Raw genomic sequence first — 20268 nt, forward strand, 5'->3', positions numbered from 1 at the left:
CCTTTGCCCTGCTCCATCATTCTGCACCAACTAAGACAAGTATCTCTTTCCACGGTTTAAACCCAGTCCCAGCTCCTTCAACGCTGCCTTAACCATCGAATTCCCCCAAATGGCCTAACCATGAAAATTCCTTTCTCTCGAGCCCAATCCCCTTTCACAAAGACCTTCACCTTTTCAGATCCTGGCAGTCCATGTCCCTCACAAACCTTGTACTGCAAAAAGCACATCCCCATGGCACAGGTATTCCAGAACCACCACCTCTGCTTCTTACACAAGCTACTGCTATTGTGCAAAACATCACATATCTGCAGCAGAATCCCTTGTTCTCCAGCACCACCTCCAACCTGCTGACATCTTACCACTGCTTTGTGGCACCACAGCACCTGGAAGCAGATTCGAGACACCACCTCCAACCTGCTGACATCTGTGGCACCACCACCCCACTCCTATGTCACCCACAGCGTTTCTTCTTGTCAACTCCTCACAGCACTCAGAATCTGCCAAGTCTTTTCAGTTTGTCACCTGTCCCAAAACTCCCTACCAACACTCCACTAAATCCAAAGCTGGAACAATCCCTGAACACTGTTGTGCCAATGACGATCCCAGCAAAATCTTTAGCCCCACAGGAGTTTCAGTCCTATCAAAGGGCACACCTTAAACCATACTGGACTGGTCAAAGACCTACTCTCCTTCTCCCTACCACTGCAATGGGAACACTTCTTGACCAACAATCCCAACATTGAACCCTACCTCTTCCAGTTCATGCCACCACACAACCGTGATCCTCTCCCCTCCCACCTAACCATACCTTGGTCACCTTCCAGGAATTTCTTACCTCCAACTTGGCAGCACCATACATCCCCTTGTCCCTTGCGAAAAACACGAACTTTTCAGCAAAAAAAAAGGGCCAGCCTCATAACAAATCCTAACCTAATCATCCCACCTGCAAAGATTCTACAACTGTGATAATAAATCATAGTGACTTCCTGGCAGAGGGCTTCTGCCTATTATCTGACTAATCCAACTATAAACTCTGCAAGGATCACCCCAACCTAGAAGTCAAACACAACCTCCAGATCCCTGCTTATCGCTTTAGGCCCTTCCTATGTGGTCTCTCTGGAATTTATTTCCCTCCTCACCCCTGTAACATGCTGCACACACACCTATTACAAGCTCCCCAAAATGCACAAACCTAACAATCATGGATGCCCCATTGTAGCTGGTTATTGTGCATCGACTGAAAGAATTTTGGCCCTCACTGACCAATGCCTCCAACCAATCGCAAAAAAATCTAACTTCCAACATGAAAAACACCAACAAATTCCTTCACTGACTCTCCATAGTCCCCACCCACTTTAACTCCTAGATTCCCATTCATAAATGTTGACACCATTTCCACATACACCAAGATCCTTTGTGCCCATGGCCTTGCTGCTATTGAGTACTAATTTTCTCAACATCCTTCAGACTCTAAATCCACTACTTCATTCCTCATACACCTTACTAACTTTATGCTAACAGAAAACAACTACTCCTTTAAAGGGATGGTATACAAAGAAATCTGCATCACAGCAATGAGCACCTGCATGGTATCCTCTTACACCAACCTGTTTATGGGCCATCTACAGGAGACCTTCCTAGCCTTCCAAAACCGAAAATCCTGGTCTGGCTCAGGTTCATTGATGATATCTTCATGATCTGTACTCAGAGACAAGACATGTTATTCTCATTCCTTACAATCTCAGCACCCACTGTAATAAAACGGAGCATCCACAACCGTCCTTCCGATGTTACTTATTACATGGCCACCAGTCATGGTGCTTCAGCACAGCATCTTCAGACCTTAACTGATGCTGAGGAGGTTAACTCCAATAGTATACACAATTCATCAGTGGCCCACATCCATGGACAGTTTTCACAAACTACCTGTAACAATGATCTTGTGCCTCCAACCATAAACTACCAACTGTAATCAGTTGGTAATTCATGGCAGGGGCACATCACTGTTAGAGGTAGTCTGTCAAAACCAGTTCATAGATGTTGGCCACTGATGAATTGTGTATAAATATGGAGTTAACCCTCTCAGCATCCATTAAGGACTAAAAATAGTGTACTGAACAACCGAAACTGGTAGCCATTTAATAAACAACATTGTAAGGACAACTGTAAGTGTTCCATTTTATTACTTACGTGAATGGCCGAGGCCCCTTCAATCTCTAATCAGAAGGATGAAAATACATCAATACCTTCTCTCCCATCTGCTCCACCTGATCCCACTCAACCCAGTGTCCACCTTCCCAGACATTGAGTTCCTCCTCTCTGATTGCTCCATCCACACTGAACACACCAATCACCAACAGTAGCTGCATTTTGACAGTTGCCATCCCTTCCACACCAAAAAAATTCCTCCCATACAGCTTGGCCACCTGGGGATGGTGCATCTGCAGTGACAATAACTCCCTCATCCAGTATACTGGAGTCTCACCAAGGCCTTCACAGACGCAGTAGCCCCCAAATCTAGTCCGCAAACAGATTTCCGTGCAAATTAATTTCCCGTGTCATGTCCCCCCACACCCACATCCCTCCCACCACACCCAAGAAACAGCTACAAAGGAGTTTTCCCTTCATCACCCAGTACCATTTCAGACTGGAACAAATGAACCACATCCTTCATGAGGGCTCCGAGTATCATTATGCCCTGAAATTGCGGACATTCTACCCAAGATCCTTCTTAATTATACTTAGGTGCCCATTCAACCTCCACAACATCCTAGTCCCTCCCTATGCCACTCCCAATCCCAACCCCTTGCCATAGGGGTCATATCATTGTTGAATACCTAGGTGCAAGGTCGCTGCTTTCACTCTACACGGCAGCTGCAGCAACACCCTGGTCTGAGCTGCTGGAGACAGTGGTCATGGGCGCATGAGGTGTGCTTGCTTGTGTGAATATCAAGTCAGTTAACAGAGAGAAAGGTATCAGTGATCATAAGGCTGTGACAGCATCTAGGACAATGGGTATCACAAAGAATGTTAAGAAAGGTAAGAAAATTTTTTGCTTAGCAAGAATGAGAGGATACAAATTTCAGAGTATCTGAGCTGTCAGTGTCAAATATTTGGCGATGAGGACAAAGATGTGGAAAACAAATGGAAAAAATTCAAAGGAATCATACAATATGCCCTAGATAAATATTTTCCAAGTAAGGCCCTAAGGGATGGGAAAGACCCACCATGGTACAACAGCCATGTTAGAAAACTGCTAGGTAAACAACAAGAACTTCACCTCAGATTCAAGAGAAGTAAAAAACTAGCTGACAAACAAATGCTGAAGAAAGCAAAAAGAGCATAAAGAGAGCAATCGGAGATGCGTTCAATGACTTTGAAAATAAAACTTTCTCAACCAACATGTGTAAAAATCCTACAAGGTTTTGGTCGTATGTCAAATCAGTAAGTGGGACATTCATTCAGTGACCCTATTGGAACAGTAACAGAAGATGACAGAGAGAAGAGCAAAACACTGAATTCGGTATTCCAAAATTGTTTCACAGCACGGTCCCTCCTTATGATCATCTTACAAATGTCAAAATTGCAGATATTGAGATCACCTATAAGATTCTACAATGACTATGCAAAAGATCTTGCTCTCTTTCTTGCAGTAATTTTTCGTAGATCACTTCAGCAACAAAGGGCACCTAGTGAGTGGAAGCAAGTGCAGATTATTTCCATTTTTAAGAAGGGCCACAGGGCAGATACACATAATTATAGACCTAAACTGTTGAAGTCAATCTCTTGCATAATTATGGAAAATGTTTTATGCTCCAGAATTATGACGTTCTTCGAGAAGGAAAATCTCCTCTATAAAAATCAACGTGGATTCCGCAGACAGAGATCTGGCAAAACTCAGCTCGCTCTGTTCCTCTATGAAATACACAGTGCCATAGACAATGGCAGTCAGGTTGATGCCATGTTCCTTGACTTCAGGAAGGCATTTGACACTGTCCCAGACTGCCGTTTAGTGAAAAAAATACGAGATTATCTAGTATTGGAGCACATTTGTGACTGGATTCAAGACTTACTTGCAAACAGAACTCAACATGTCGCTCTTAATGGAACAAAATCAACAGAGGTACAGGTAATTTCTGGTTTATCCCAAGGAAGTGCAATAGGACCATTACTATTTACAATATACATAAATGATGTAGTAGAAATCATCAGAAGCTCTCTAAGGCTTCTCACAGATAATGTGGTTGTCTATAACAAAATAGCAATGCCAGAAGGTAGTAATGATTTGCAGAATGACCCCAAGAGAATTGATGAATGGTGTAGGTTCTGGTAGTTGATCCTCAATGTAAATAACTGTAACATATTGCACATACATAGGAAAGGATATCCACTACTGTATAGCTACACTATTGATGACAAATGCCAGGAAACTATGACCAAATAAAACAAACAGACCCTCCACCACACACCACTGGGTGGCTTGCAAAGTATGATGTAGATATAGGTGTGTGTGTGTGTGTGTGTGTGTGTGTGTGTGTGTGTGTGTGTGTGTGTGTGTGTGTGTGTGTGAGAGAGAGAGAGAGAGAGAGACTGTTCTGTAGTTAATGTTAAGCAACACTTGAACTGGTGTAAAGAGTGATGCCACTAGACAATGGTCGACTGGTAATGGATGATTAGGGCAATGAATCATGCTGTACTCTGTAGCAACCCAATAGAAGGGTTTAGGTTTGGAGAATGTCTGGAGAAATTTACTTGCCAGTACAAGTAGTGCCAACATTGAAGTACAGAGGAGGTTGTGTCACAGTATAGTGCTGTTTTTTGTACTTAGGGTGCAATGCCCCTACCACGCTTAAAAAATGCTAAATGTGGAAGGAAACAAACAAATTTTGCAGCATCATGTACTGCACACAACAGAGCAACGGTTCGAGGATGACGGACATTTTGTATCAGCATGACAATGCACACTGTCCTAAAGCAACATCTGTGAGGCAATGGGTTGCGGCCAGCAACATTTCTGAAATGCACAGGCCGACCCAGAGTCCTGACCATAACATAATGGAACAATAGACACCTCACTGGAAGAGTCACCAGCAGAGTTCAAGCCATCATGAAGGCAAAAGGTGTAATTAATGTCCACTAATAAGGGCCCAGATACTACATGTTATTAACTGCACATATAATAATGAAATAATAATCGAAATGGAACCAACAGGCTGTAAAAACTTGCTGAAATTACACAGGGCGAACAAGAAGTCCACCGAAAAACTTTCAGAGGTTGTTGGAGACACATTCTGAGTGTTTGGACATAAACGACCTACAGCCTCTGGCAGCTCATTACAGAGTAATAATATAATTTTGATCTATTCAGTTTGTTGCCGAAACATGACTGTTTATGTGAAACTATCTTCAAAACTGCAAAACTTGTAGCATGCAACAAGCAAAAATTACACCACACAACACAGAGTAACACAACAATCCTCACAGTGAACACTGTACTGTTACGTGACATAGTGTGGTCGCCGTCCTGTAGGAACAGCTCAGAATGGCATTGCCGTACTGCTCTCCCACTGCATTCGGTGAACCCATACACAAGGTTCGGACTGGTCAACTGCTCATCAGTAAACCTACCCCTACAGCTCTGTATCACTCTTAATGTACAACTAACACTGTTGGAAAATAAAAACCCAAGAGAAAACTGAGCAGTACTGAATGCAGGTGAAGACTAAAGTATGTACCACTCTTGTAAATAGCAGGTACTGCGGGTGAAAGAAAACAAGATACACAGCACATACCATTGACATTTACACTGCTGCACACTATTTTCAGTGCAATACACATACAAAACTAAATTGGGCAAGAAACCAAACAAAATGCAATGGTGCTGTAACATGTCAGGGACCGTGGGCCTTTATACCAAAATACTTAAAAGACATCACTCAAAAACTCTGAAAATTTTTCGGTGGAGTTTTGGTTCAGAGTGACATGCTGCATATAATGTACAGATTAAGGATAGTTCATGGATTCCAAAGAAATGTAGGTACATGACAGGCAATATTGGTATTATTATGCCTCTTAGAAGATAGATTGAAGGAACATAAACCAATACTTACAGATTCAGAGAAAGCTATTGGCAGTGTTGATTGGAATACACTATTAGAAATTCTGAAATTAGCAGGAGTAAAATAAAATGGGAGCAAAGGTTACTCACAACTTTTTCAGAAACCAGATTGCAATTATAATGACCATAGGCTTGCTAAAGACATTATAACACTCTAAGATAAAGGACTTCAAAATGCAGTTGAATGAAATGGATAGTGTCTTCAACAGAGGCTATAAAATTAAGGTCGACAAATGAATAATTTGTTCGGTAATAAAGTGGCGCTTATATTTGACTCCATCAAAAATCCATAAATCACCACTCATATAAGAACTCTATGTGAAAGAAAGTGTGAATCCAAAAATCCAGGCAACCCAGCCCAGCTACATCACTATACAAAAAATATTGTGAAATACACATGTAAGCTCCAAAATTAATAAATCGAGTAACAAAATTAAAACAATGTGGGAGGTGGTAAAGAGTAATACTGGTACAGATTGTCCCAGTAGCACCCAAAACATTGTTCTCAACATAGCAGATAAGCATACAATCAAGAGGCAGTGGCAAAAATCTTTAATGAGCACTTTTTTAAGTGTTGCTGAGAAAACCGAGCAAGAAGGTCATTGAACTACTGAAAGAACACCTAATTACATAGAGCTGATAGGTAAAGCCCTGGGAGCCCCTGTAACAGCACAGGAAATAAGGTAAACCATAACCACTTTAAAAAGCACAAACTCAAAAGGTGTCAGCAATATTTTGAGTATTCTGTTAAAAAGCTGCTGTAAATAAAGTCCTGGCTCACATATCCAGTGATCCAGTGCCTCCCTCAATCAAGGCATCTTCCCTCACAGGATGGCACTATTGTGAAGCACCTCTAAAAAAAAAGCGATGCCTGCCACAGATTTTACAAATTATTGCAGGCTGTACACGCAGTGAAGGAAAAAAAATTCGCAGATTTTTCCCAGATTTACTGGTTAAAAATATACTTTCTTTCAGGTGAAAAAAACACTTTTTCCATGGTGACAGTATGCTTTCCCTCAGAACTGTAAAGCTTATAAATCCTTTGCATGGTTATGGTTTCATACAGTGGCATCAAATTTCCCGGCACTTTAGAAAAATTCTGAACCTCAGCAAAACAAGATACATTTAATTCCATTCTAATCACGAAACCCAGAGGAGATTGTTATTGTTATTGCACATGAGATTCAACGAATACAGAGGACAAACTGTCTGAAATTCTTAGGCATCCTTATAGACAACATATGCTTAACTACGAACATTACAATTTGCGAACCTTAAAAAGGCTTATTTCAACGACATTTAACTCAGATTAATCTACAAAATCGGTGACATCAAAATCCAAAAACCTACATATTTTGCTATTTTCATTCACTGATGTGTTGTGTAATAATCTTTTGGTACAATTTTGCCTACATCGAAAAGAGTCTTTACCATTCAGGGAAAAGGTTGCCAAGAGACTTGCGTCACAATCTTTTTAACCAAATAGGGGGTTAGCCCCTGCCTCATAATATATCTATTGAATCACGATACTCAAGCTTCGCAATCCTTCTCAATATAAAACACACAACATTAGAAGGAAATGTGGCATACATGTCACCCTGAAGAATTTGTCTCTGGTGCAAAATAAACTACAAAACAAAACTTTAAGTCAGTTCCAGGTGTTACTGAGTCCCTATGAAGTGGTAATTATTTGAACATCAGCTACAAGAGTTCCTGCTTGAAAAAGTTTGTACTTTCCAGATGAATCCTTTAACAGGAACAGATATGACAATTTCCCATATCTTTCTGTGTTTCCCTGATTAAATGTCTGTTGCTGGTTTAATTACATTTTATAAATCACATTATTTGTATTCTTTCGGTCATGAACATTATCTTCGTACTTTATAAATCAAACTTTAAATTGAAGTAATATTGAAATTTGTATTTTAACCTCTGTATGTGATTGTTAAACATAATAATAAATCCATTCAATAACACAAAATAATCTACAGAATAAGTATTACAAAATAAATAAATAAATTAGCAATGAAACACTAAAAGTAGGAGATGAATTGGGCAGCAAAATAACTGACAAAAGCCAAATTAGAGGGGAGCTTTCACGTGCAAACTTTTATAGGAAGAAAAGTGATTCTGAAAAATATATTTATTAAAATGTAATGTAAATTTGTACAGATGAGAAGAGAATACAAGATTTGAAAATGTGAGTGCTGAATATGAGAGAGAGAGAGAGAGAGAGATCAAATATAAGGGGCAATCAAAAAGTTTCCACCTAAGGGCATTGGTGCAGTGATGCGCAACACAGCACAACTCCAATGCACATATATAAGCACTAATGTGTATCAAAGAGATTAGTATGACATTTGTGTCTCTCCAACATGTGTGTGGTAAATGCAGGGACACAAACTATGCCAACATTATCAAAATGCATCCCAACACGACCAACATGCTGTTTCTCTTTCCACGGCTGCTGAAGGATAAACACTGGTAGATAACCACTGCAGTTTGAAAATTGTGTTTGAGGCAGCATGTCTGTCAAAAACCGTTGTTGTGCATTGCTGCACCAAGTTCTGTCGCCATATCGCAAATGTCATAATGCAGAAGACACACCAACTTATGTGTGAGAAACTCAAGCACCCACTCTACAGTCCTAATCATTCCCCATGCAATTATCACACCTTTGAACCCTTAAAAAGGGACTCAATGGGTCAATGATTCCTCTCAGATGAAGATGTGCGATAGGCAGTTATAGACTTCTTCACATAGTAGGGCATGGTGTTTTACCAAATGTGTATTTTCAACATGGTGCATTGGTGGGATGATTGCCTCAATGCTCAAGGCAATTTTGCCTCATCGGCATATTGATTCTGGAATGTACGGCCTTCAAACAGAAACTATTTGACTGCCTCTTATAACTCACAAAAACATACTAAATAACACAGGGGAAAAAGGAAATTTGTGGAGCAACTTGACTAAAGGAATGGATTGATTGATAAGATACATCCTGAGTCCTCAACGAACAGTGGGTGTGGTGAAGGAGAGAAGTAGGGGAGGGAGTAGAGACGGAAAGGTAAAAATTATAGAGGGAGATCAACACTCAAATATGTTACGCAAGTTTGAATGGATGTAGGTTACAGTAGCTATGCAGAGATGAAGAGATTTGCACTGAACAGGTAGCAGCTCCAAAGATAAACAACATGCCAATTACCGGTGTTCAATAATTTTATGACAGTTTCAGAATGTCAGCAGTGTGCTCCTTTATAAGATTTTAACTATACTAATGGACTTTATAGCAATTGTTTATTAAGTTTTCTTGTCTGTTCCATGACTATGCTCTAATAGAATAACCATAATTCTGATTACTGTCATTCCTTTTGTTCCTTATTGACCTTCCTGTTCTGTCAAATAATGTAGTTTCCACCTTGATGATTGTCTTCGTGAATAACAAAGGTCAACAACAAAAAAATCAGAATCCCAAAATGAAAATAATTTTTCAGTGCACACACAAGTTTTATTTTAGTGTAAACGTGAAAACACTTCACTATTAAATAATAGTTATAGGTCAACTGGCTTATATTTCCTCTCTCTCTTCTCATTAAGTAATATAATATATGACGGTAGTTTGATAAGTTTGGTATAAAAGCAACGAAAAAAATATATATACTTGCTTTGTAAACAACTCACCTTACTTCTCAACAGTCTCCCTTGAGGGATACACACTTGATCCAGCAATTCTCTAGACTTTTCATCCCATGGGAAAAATAGGTTCTATCAACCTCTGCAAAATACTCATTGACTGCAACTATCACTTCTTCATTTGATAAAATTTCTTCCCAGAAAGCCACAGTTTCTAGTTAGGGAATAGGAAGAAGTCACTTGGGGTTAAATCTGGTAAACAGTGAGGATAAGGAAGCACTTCAAAGCCCAGTTTGTGCACTTTTGCTATTGTTATTGCTGATGAATAATGCTGATACAAGCGCACTTTTAACAAAATGATCCAACAATGAAACATAACAGGGTCCAGTTATGGTTCTTGCATTTTCCAAATAATTTACAAGAATTATTTCTTGGGTATCTGAAAAACAGTGGCCATCATTTTAACAGCTGCCAAAATGCTCGTTGCCTTATTCGGTTCACTTTTCACCATGCTTTGTACAGTGTTTTAACTGCCGTTTTGACTCTGGTGCGTGATGATGGATCCAGGTTTCATCAATAGCCACAAAGCCTTGTGGGTTGTGGCTAAACATCGCTGGACATTGTTTTGAAATGTTGTGACAGACACACTTTTGGTCAACTGTGAGTAACTGTGGCACCCACCTTGCACAAAGCTCCCTCACAGCCAATTCTCCGTGCAGGATATTAGGCACTTACTTAGTTGAGATGCCTACAGTCAGCAATCTCACAAATTTTTATCTGGAGGACTTGAACTACCTACATGAATTTTGTCAATGATTTCCTTTGTGGTGACCTCACCCAGACAGCTGAAATGCACTTCATTTTTGGTGTTTGTGCAACCAGCTTCAAATTCATTAATCCAAGAGTAAATAGTCTTCAATGATGGTGCAGAGGCATGTGAACTTCATCCAATTCAGGTGACTGTCAACAATGAATTGTGTGTTCTACATTTTGACATTCTTTATATGAAGCTTGGAATAATCAAGTTTACCAACCATGAAGGCACAACAAAAAGTTCCATTATTTCACAAAATTTACTATACTTATCCAACTGCCCTCGCAGTTTTCTGTTATGTATTTTGAAATGACCAACAGCCAACTGTAGCTCCAATCGTATTGGTATTTCCATTACCATGATACCTTATTTCCATCAGTTTGATGTCTTGGCAAACTCAAAATGCCAGTTCTTAAAGTGAGATTGTCTAATTTCTAGCATTTTAACACACACGTTTAAGACCACAGAAATAAAAAGTGGGTACTTTTTGTCACCTAAACACTTCCAATGCTACTCATGTTTCCCTCCCAGTCACAATCATCTTTCTTCAAAGTTGGAATCGAACATCAATGGGATATGCAAACTGATAAACCGTTTTCTGTTTACTCCTTGTTGTAACTGTTACTCAAGTTGGAATCAAACATTAATGTGATATGCAAACTGATATCAATCGTTTTTGTGTTTACTCCTTGTTGTTACTGTTACTCTATGGTAGTCGTGTGTGTGTGTATATTTGTAGTCACTGTATTGCATTTACTGTTTTCTTCACTTAATAAAGCCTTCATTTGTATACTTAAAATGCCTAACAAAAACGTTATGGATCCAGGATCAAGAGAGAAAGCAAAATTTCATAAATGTTAATGACAGAGGTCATATGCAGAAATCTGGAGTTGGTTCTTAAGTCAGTCATGTGTGCTGCATATTTTTTCTAATTTTCGTCAATTGATCATCTGCATACTGCCAGTTATTTTATACATCCAAACTTAAAAATGAATGGTACAGCTTCATCTGGGCTTATATTAGTTAAAACGTTGACTGGAAGCAAAAACTACTCTATGTGGAAATTTGCCATGAAGCCAAACTCTGGGATGTTTTAGAAATGCCTCCTTCAGATACGATGAAACTGAACAATTCTTAGAACAAAAGAGCCATAAAAGCACATTCTCCGATAGTAATCTTCATGGACAAGACAAATTATTCCCATATAAGGGATATGAATATTGTACCAGAAGCCTGAATGACAATGGAAACAGCATTTGAAGAGTAGACTTATTTAGAACATTAATATTAATATATATTACAATCAAATCATCACGACCTCCCCGGGCAAGATTACCTGATAATAATCAACCTATGATTATGACACTTGAAAACAGATGTACATGTGTTATCACAGATTCTATTTAAGTAAAAGCACTACAAGCTATCAAATCTGAAGACATGTATGGAAATGAAGAATCATCATAATATCTAAATAAACAAAGCGATACAAAATGCAATATTAAATGCTACTAGTGCAACACACCAAATCATGTTGCTAAATAATGTTCTAGCAAGAGCAAAAAAAGGCGAAAGCTCATCAAAAAATAATAATGAAGGGAATGTAACTAAAAAAAAAGTCAGCATACAAGGGAGCCTTCCTTGCAGAAGATTCTAAACAGTCTCACAGTATGGAAATGTGCTATTTAGATTCTTGTGCCTCAATCAACATCACCAATGATGGAGGGGAGCTTCTTAATGCCAAACAATGTAATAGCTCAGTAGTCATCATGCGAGGTTATGGGTTAGTAGCAGAGCCCTCTGGAAGTATTAATCTGACCTCCTATACTGGTAACAAAACAGAAATACAGGCCTCTGATGCCATTCACATCCCCAACTCAGCCATGAATTTGCTCTCAGTTAACAAAATTGCAATTTAGTTCATATTCTATATCACAGATGAACACACATTTCAGTTATTAAAGGTTGCTTTATGGCTTTTGCTGAAAAGGCATAAAGCAACCTTTAATGACTGAAATGTGAATTTGTTTATGATGCACAATATGAACTACGTGCCAAAGCATTTCTTATGAGCGGCACCTCCAGTCTGAATACAAGCAAAACAAAACAATGTTACTACCCAAAAGGTAGTGGATTCATGTGGCACCACAAGCAAGGACGAAAGAAGTCCAAAACTACGCCGAAGTTTGCAAGGTTTCATTAATTGTGGTCAAGGTTCCCTGTGAGTTGTGCATCATGGGAAAACAATCACATATTTCATTTGAAACTAGCAAAAGGTCAGACAGTGTCTATTAGTGGAAATCTTTATTTTCTCTCATCTATTGATGATTTTTCATGATACAAGTTTGTCTGTGTTTTGAAGGACAAGTCCAAGGTCACAATGACATTTAAAAACTTCAAAGTCTTGGTGGAAAAGAAGACAGACAAAAATGTCAAGAAATTGCAGACTGTCAACAGAAAGGACTATCTCAACAATGAACTAAATTTGAGAAAACCAAATTAATCACACACATGAAAGCAGCCTCAAACATAATGAAAACTGAATATGGAAACATTGAGAGAACTAAAAAGTTTAAGTACCTACGAGAAATAATTGAACACGACATTTAATAGAGAATCAAAAGTTAAAAAGATGGAGAACATCACCTCACTAAGGACATATAATAAGAAGTCAATATCTATCAATGCTAAACTCACATACTAATCTACAGCAATTCACACAGAAGCTCTCTGTGCAGCAGATAGTTGAACTCTGAACAAAAAGGCAATGATGGAACACTGGAAATCACAGAAGGAAAAATACTAATGAAAATTTTGGGACCAGTTAAAAATTAAACACAATGCAAAAGACATTTCAATACTTTATACACATATTGAAAAAAATACACTTATGATTAGGATCAGAAGAATAGCTTTCTGTGGCCACTTCCAAAGGATAGATCCCAAGAGACTGGCAAAAAGACTGTTCATTTACTTTGGTAAATTGGTGCAAAGGATTAGGAAGGGAAATGGACAAATCCCAAGTTACTACACAAGGTAATGAGGAATCACTGCGAACCAGAAATAAGTTACAGGGTTCCAAATGTTTCCATGAAAAATCCAAGAAAAGGATTGAAGCCACTTGGATAAAAGAAATGACAAGAGAAAAATTTAGAAATGATGAGAGGAATGAGGAAGAAAAGAAAGAGAAACTGTTGAAATAACCATAGTCCATAGCAGCTCATACATAAAGGATCTCAAAATATTTCTGACTTCTTAAGTTTATAGTACGATGCAGTTCACAGCAAAATGGTATTGCTGACAGTTGATCAAACATTGGTTGAAAATGCTTGTGCCATAGTGTTTAATGGCAACTTACCAAAAGAGCGTTGAGCTGAAGCTGTCTCTGCAGCCACTACTAATCAAATCTTTCTCCACCCACCACACTTGGAGATAAAAGGCCCCATAAAGGCTGGTACAGGAGCGCCTTCTTTTCCACACTTGAGAATTTTAAGCTGCAGTGCAATGACTCACATTCTAAACCCCATCACAAGAAGTGGGATAAGAAGTCAAAGAAACTGAGATTCATAGGCCACTGCCACACAAAGACAACTTGACACACAACAGTCGGTAGGGATGTATTCCTGGAGGACGAGAATTTTCCACGTTCAAAGATGCAGGAGCGGAAGGTCACAAACATCACAAATTGGAAAACGATACAGTTCTTCACGACATCAATACTTCACGTACAGAGGGGTTAGACAACAATGAACATTTTTATGGTTCTCACAGTGGTCCAATGTAAACTGAAGCTCACGGTACGGGACATGAGAAACAATATATTCACCCTACATTTCAACAAGGGGTTAAACTCTAAGATCAGACGGATATCAAAACCCAAGGAGTGACCTGATCATTTAACTTACCACTTGCAAGGACTTCCAAATAAAGATATTGGTATCAAAGAGTTATTAGAAGGGATAAATAAGGAAGGATGGGAAAAGTGCAATGAAGAAAGAATTCTCACCTCTAGTTCGTAATGACAAACCTCAAGGGGTAGAGTTAACCAGGGGACAAAAACCTCTTAACACTAAGAGGGTATTAAAGATAAAATCTGGAATTGGCACTACACCAAAAGCATTTAAGGCATGCCAAGTGGTAAAAGGCTGCTCTCACATTGAAGGTCCTCAAGTATGAATCCATTAGATATATCTCATCTATGGCAGCTCAAGAGAACTTTTAGATCACCAAGCTGATATCATCTCAAACTTTATTTAACGAAAATCATGACATTCAATTGCTTTCCCATCTCACAACAAAACTATCGCCTTCCCACCTAACCAACAACTCTTAGTAATACTAGAGTTCTGTCTGTTACCACAAATTTAACAAAATTTAATGCCTATAGGTCTGGCATACTGCACAATCTGAAATGGATTGCCATCCTCAGTAGACCACATATATACATTTAGTGGAGATGGCGCCCTCCGTTAGACCTACTATGTTCTAGTAAAAACACAATCTAAGCCACCATCCACAAAAAATAAACTAAACATAATAAACAGAACATATGAACAACACCTATAACTTTAACATAGAAAGAAAAAACATTCTGTGTACACAACTTATGACCACTCCAAAGAATATACGGACAGCACACATTATTCACTAGACCCAAAATTTTATGATTCCTCGAAAATAAACCATGTGATTGAAGTATTTTGACAATCTGTCCATAACACCACTTTCTGCTGGGGAGAGTAAATACTGCATTAATCATAAAAAGAGGAAAATTAAAATGAAAACAAAAAATTGAGTCAGAAAGAAACAAAAGGTTCATATGTACTACAAACCTCTAGGAGCTACAGCATATAAGCACAGCTAGATAAATTAAAATATATATAAAATAGTGAAATACAACCATTAAGAAACCGTAGCAATCATTCCAAAGCATAACTGACTAATAAATTGTTTGTCAGTATTGAGATTCATTCGAAATTCTGCAGGGTAATGAGTGGAAGGAGCACTACACAGCAATTCTATACCAACTGACAAGCAATTTTAGTGTGAACTTCATAACAGTATTAAAAGTACAACAATTCATTTCATATCACTTGTGAATTAAAATTATGTGATCACACCTTTCATTTTACTTCAACATAGACCAGGAGAGGGGCGAGTAAGGCAATAATTTTCTGCACAGCTGTGACTTCTGCTGTTTTGGACATTATACTTAATACTTTTAATCCATATATTGTTATTGAAAAAAAAGGCCCCCTACTTTTGTTTGGCCCTTCAGTGATACAGATTACAATAATTTTTTCCCCACCTTATCAGGTTATCGGCATGTGTGTCCATGTGGGGAGGGAGGAGAGGGAGCAACAGACAAGAGTATACCACTGCAATTCTATGTCGACATTTGTATCACAAATTATTGAATGAGCCAGCTGCAATAAGGGTGAGAAACAAAACTGTTCATAGAAAACGACTGAGTCTCGAATAAATACACATCCTGCAGGTTCCATAATGTCACCACTAAAGTTAAACTTAAAAATTCTCTGTGATACAGTATAGGATACACTAACTGTACCTGCCAATTTGGCACTTAGTAAATAAAAACTGTTACAGTGCCACAAACGCATCAAATGGGCGGAAAAGGTAAGAGCAATCAGAAAACCAAAACATAAGGAAGAATATTAGAAATTTTATTTTGAGTTTAGTAGCTACATATTATTGAAACATTTTGCACAGGCTCACATTATTCAATACTCCCATGTCAATGTTGCACACAACACCTAAAAAATTATTATAAGTGCAAAAGCACCATAAACGAGTGCACAGGGATAAGCTATTAAGGCTCTCTGATCCTGGTCTCCAAGTATAGTAACGAACAAACGTGATGCTGATAGGCTACTGTATATAACTGCCAATGTAGCTATTAAAATACCGACAGTGTTTCCAAATAAACCAATGAATGGTATCGTTAGTACTGGAAGTAAGCAATATCCCAGTACTGAAGCTACAAATGGAAATGGTATATTTGTTTTGGCTGCCATTAGGTTCAGTAAGCAGTACATCAAGATGCAACTCGACACTGCTATGCCATAAATGTATCCAAAATGCGCTTTTCCGCCAGTGACGAGAAGCGAAACTGCCATTATAATACAAAATGCTAGTGGCCCAGCCAGGTCAGGATCCTGTAGCAAAAAGGCGGCATCATCCGTAGGTCCATAACGATGAAATGGGTTCAATGCAGCCACTGTTTTTTCCATTATACGAGTAGGGTCAATACCAAGTTCTTCCAGCAAAGGCGGTTCTTCTTCATCTTCGGCGTTGTTCCAAGATTTCTGAAATCTCTGCCCAGTATACGATTCTTGATTGTAAAAATTTTGAGATGCTGTGGGGTCGAAGTACATATCTTTCGCGGCTGCATCGTTGCGTTCACCGCTGTCATAACTTTCTGGGAATGTTTGGAACTGGAGCTGATCTTGCACTTCGAAATTCACGTCACCCACATTGTAACCGTATTGGTTTTGAAACTGTTCATCATATGAATTCATGATTGAACGTATTTACACACTTAACACAGCTTGTAATAACGTCTTTAAGCCGCAAGCCTTTCCCACAATCACAACATTCACGCCTCAATTCACTGTCTGCGAGCTCCTACGCACCGTTTACATTCTGCAGGGCTCTTGTCAGACACACAGCGCTACCGCGGAGACACGAGAAACTACTATCGATTCATGACAATTCGGAGCGCTTACAATCGCTTTTTGCTAATCTAATAACAAAAATCGTAAACAGAAAGAAAGTAAATTTTCATACGTCTTTGATATTTGAAATATCAAGTAACAGTATTGTATAGTGACATGCTCAAATTGAATATTTTTAGTACGTTTGGTATCACACACTTCACACTCACCGTCACGTCATGTCATGTCTCGTCTCGTCACAATGAAATGCAGTAATGAACTGTAACATGGCTGCAACATGAGAAAAAAGTACTTTGGGTAGAATCAACGCCACCTTTATAGGTAGAATCGGATTGATTAGAAGGTCGAATTTATTTGTATGTTGTAAGGCCTTTTTAGTGTTATATATGGAAATGCACTGAAAGATGCAGATACAGCAAGTTCTTTGTTTAAATAAGTACTTGTGGCATGCCTATTTATTGTTAAGCGGCTCTCTGATTGTGTGTGAAATAGTCTAACAAGCATCAGTGACCAATATTTATGTGGTTTCACTAGCTAACCCAAACACTAACAAGGCACCTGAACTATTAAAAGCCAAATACACCATGTAAAGAAACCTATCTTGAAGGAAAATGTATTGAGGGAGATACGACTAACTCTCGAAAATTTGTACTGGATTAGCCCTCAAACCAAATTTTCACGGGATGTGACTGCAGCTGGCAACACTGTGTTCCTTCTAGTAATTCTGGGGGGTAGTTTGACGTAACAACTGAAAAAAACAAGCTTCCACTGTCCAAAAAATAAAATGCGATTCCTCTTATTCAAGCTCCACATATAATGCGTGAAATTCCCCTTCTGTGCCACGTAATGACTTTTTCGCACCCACGCACTTTCTCTGTGTTGGTTTGCACTTCGATCTCCCTTCGCTAATATACACGCTATCCCTGCACTTGAATCCAATAAATGTCAATTTTGTACAAATGTTGACTCCAGCATCTACGTATATAAGCTACTGCATTGTGTATGTGCGCTTCGCGCATATAAACAGTAGACTTTCATTTTGCGAAGATCGCAATTCACGCGAAAAGAATAGTTGAGGACACCAATGCAAGATGAGAGCAAGTGCCTTGACTTCACTTGACGTGACATGACATCACGTAACGGACAATATGAGTGTGTGAATCAGCCTTAGCCATTTACATATAGGACCTATCTTGACTATCCATCGTAGTGGCTTGGTAGCAACGCAACCGTTTATTATAGCAGTAACAGAAGAAATGGCCTCAGGCTGCAAGGATGATATTCTAAAGTTGTTTTTAATTTCGATTTTTCACGTTTCATCTTCAGATGTACGATATCTGTGCACACAGTTAATTTTTTTCCTAAAGTTGCATACGTCAGTACATACAGAACATAATAGTCTCCATAATTCTCATAGGGCATATTTTATAGATATCTTCTCTACCGGTCGTAAGGTTAACTGTTCTTGCGCCTATATTTTAATTACGGAATTTGGCCAATTATAGACCACTTACAACCTAAGACAACGGTACATCCCAAAGTTGCTTCATGCTGTGGCTCAACGCCTGCCTCTGATCATTAACATCACCCTCCTAGGTTGTGAATTTCGTTGTTAGACAGGAAACTTTGCAACATTGATCAATCGCCTTTAACTTTCCCTGTTCTGTTTGGCGTCTTCTGCGATGTTAAGTTTTCTTAGGTATATACTTTCTTCTCTCTTCAAGACCTTTTTTTTTGTTACCGGTAATTTGGAAATGAAATTAAAAATTTTCTTTGTTAGCCTATTGTCATTCATTCTGTAAATACGACCATAAATTTTTTTAATCTCCTCATTCTTATTGTGCCTGTGATAGTTTCTATGTTTCTGTATAGATGTTCATTTCTCCTCTTTGTCCTGTTATCTTTGTTCTTTTGTGGACCTAAAATTTTTCTGGGTATTTTACTTTCTTTCTTTTCCAGTTCTTCTTGCTCACCTCTTTTATTTGGTGTTAGGCATTCTGATCTGTACAGTGCTTCCAGTTTAATTACTGTTGCATAGTGTTTAATTTTTGCCTGGAATGATACGGATTTATTATATCAGTTTTGGATGAGTTGTTACACTAATTCCATTTTCTTCATTTTTTTTTTAATCAATGTATTCCATTTTCTCATATGATATTAATAATTCAGTTTTGGCTACTGCAATTTTGTGAAATGTTTATATAATTATTTTTGCATCTGTTTTGATCCTAGAAATTACTGCGATATCATCAGCAAAAGCTTGACATTTCATCTCAAATCTTCCTCCTCCTTGTCCTATATGGATTCCTATGTTTCTCTCTTATAGTTCTTTGTCTCACTCTCTCATGACCTTGTCTAAGACAAGACTGAAGATAATCGAACACCTACGTTTATTCTGAAGGATTCCAAAACTTCTAGACATTTAACTTTTGAAGTCATGTCTGTTCAACTAATTGTTTGGGGTTTTTGAAGATATCTGCTTCTCCCAGTGTTAGGAATACTGTCTGATTATCTACAGAATCATGATTTTTTGAAATCTATGAGAGCAACAACTGTGTTAAGTTTCCATGTTGTTCTGATCCTGAGGACAGTTTTCAATTTAAAAATTTGCTCCGGACATGATCTGTTTTTTTCTGAACCCTGCTTGGTACTCGCCAATTGTGTATTCTGCTTCATCTTCTATTTTATGCACTAGAGCTTTGGATATAATTTTGAAGATGGCTGGAAACAGAGATATGTCTCAGTAATTGTTGGTATCTGTCCTATAACTGTTTTTATGTTGTGGATGAATTATGGCTTGTTTCCAGCAATCTTTAATAACCTCCTAAATGGTTTCAGCTGCCCGCTGCCCTCCCAGTTTCCACATCCCAGCTAATGTCCCATCTCCATCTAGCGCTCCATTGTTTTTCAGCTAGCAAATGTAATGTTCGATTTGATGCAGTGTTGGTGGTTGTGAAGGTGGGTTTTTCCTTTTGAAGCTGCCTGGAAATTAGTCATGTGTTGGTTCC

General features: G+C 38.5%; 2 protein-coding genes across 2 annotated transcripts in view; both read right to left on the minus strand.

The window, feature by feature from the left end:
* LOC124802433 (CCR4-NOT transcription complex subunit 6-like) overlaps window positions 1–20268 on the minus strand; it is a 129788-nt gene that overhangs the window by 34046 nt on the left and 75474 nt on the right. The gene's annotated exons all lie outside the window — the stretch shown is intronic.
* Window positions 16229–17265, minus strand: LOC124802432 (protein YIPF5). The gene has a single exon (XM_047263210.1). The coding sequence runs from the start codon at window positions 17102–17104 to the stop codon at window positions 16340–16342; it is 765 nt and encodes a 254-aa protein (XP_047119166.1). The 5' UTR covers window positions 17105–17265; the 3' UTR covers window positions 16229–16339.

This window comes from Schistocerca piceifrons, chromosome 6, assembly GCF_021461385.2.
Source record: "Schistocerca piceifrons isolate TAMUIC-IGC-003096 chromosome 6, iqSchPice1.1, whole genome shotgun sequence".
NCBI classification, from domain to species: domain Eukaryota; kingdom Metazoa; phylum Arthropoda; class Insecta; order Orthoptera; family Acrididae; genus Schistocerca; species Schistocerca piceifrons.

Coding starts and splice junctions, on each gene's coding strand:
- LOC124802432 (XM_047263210.1), bottom strand. CDS start 17,104: ATGAATTCATATGATGAACAGTTTCAAAACCAATACGGTTACAATGTG.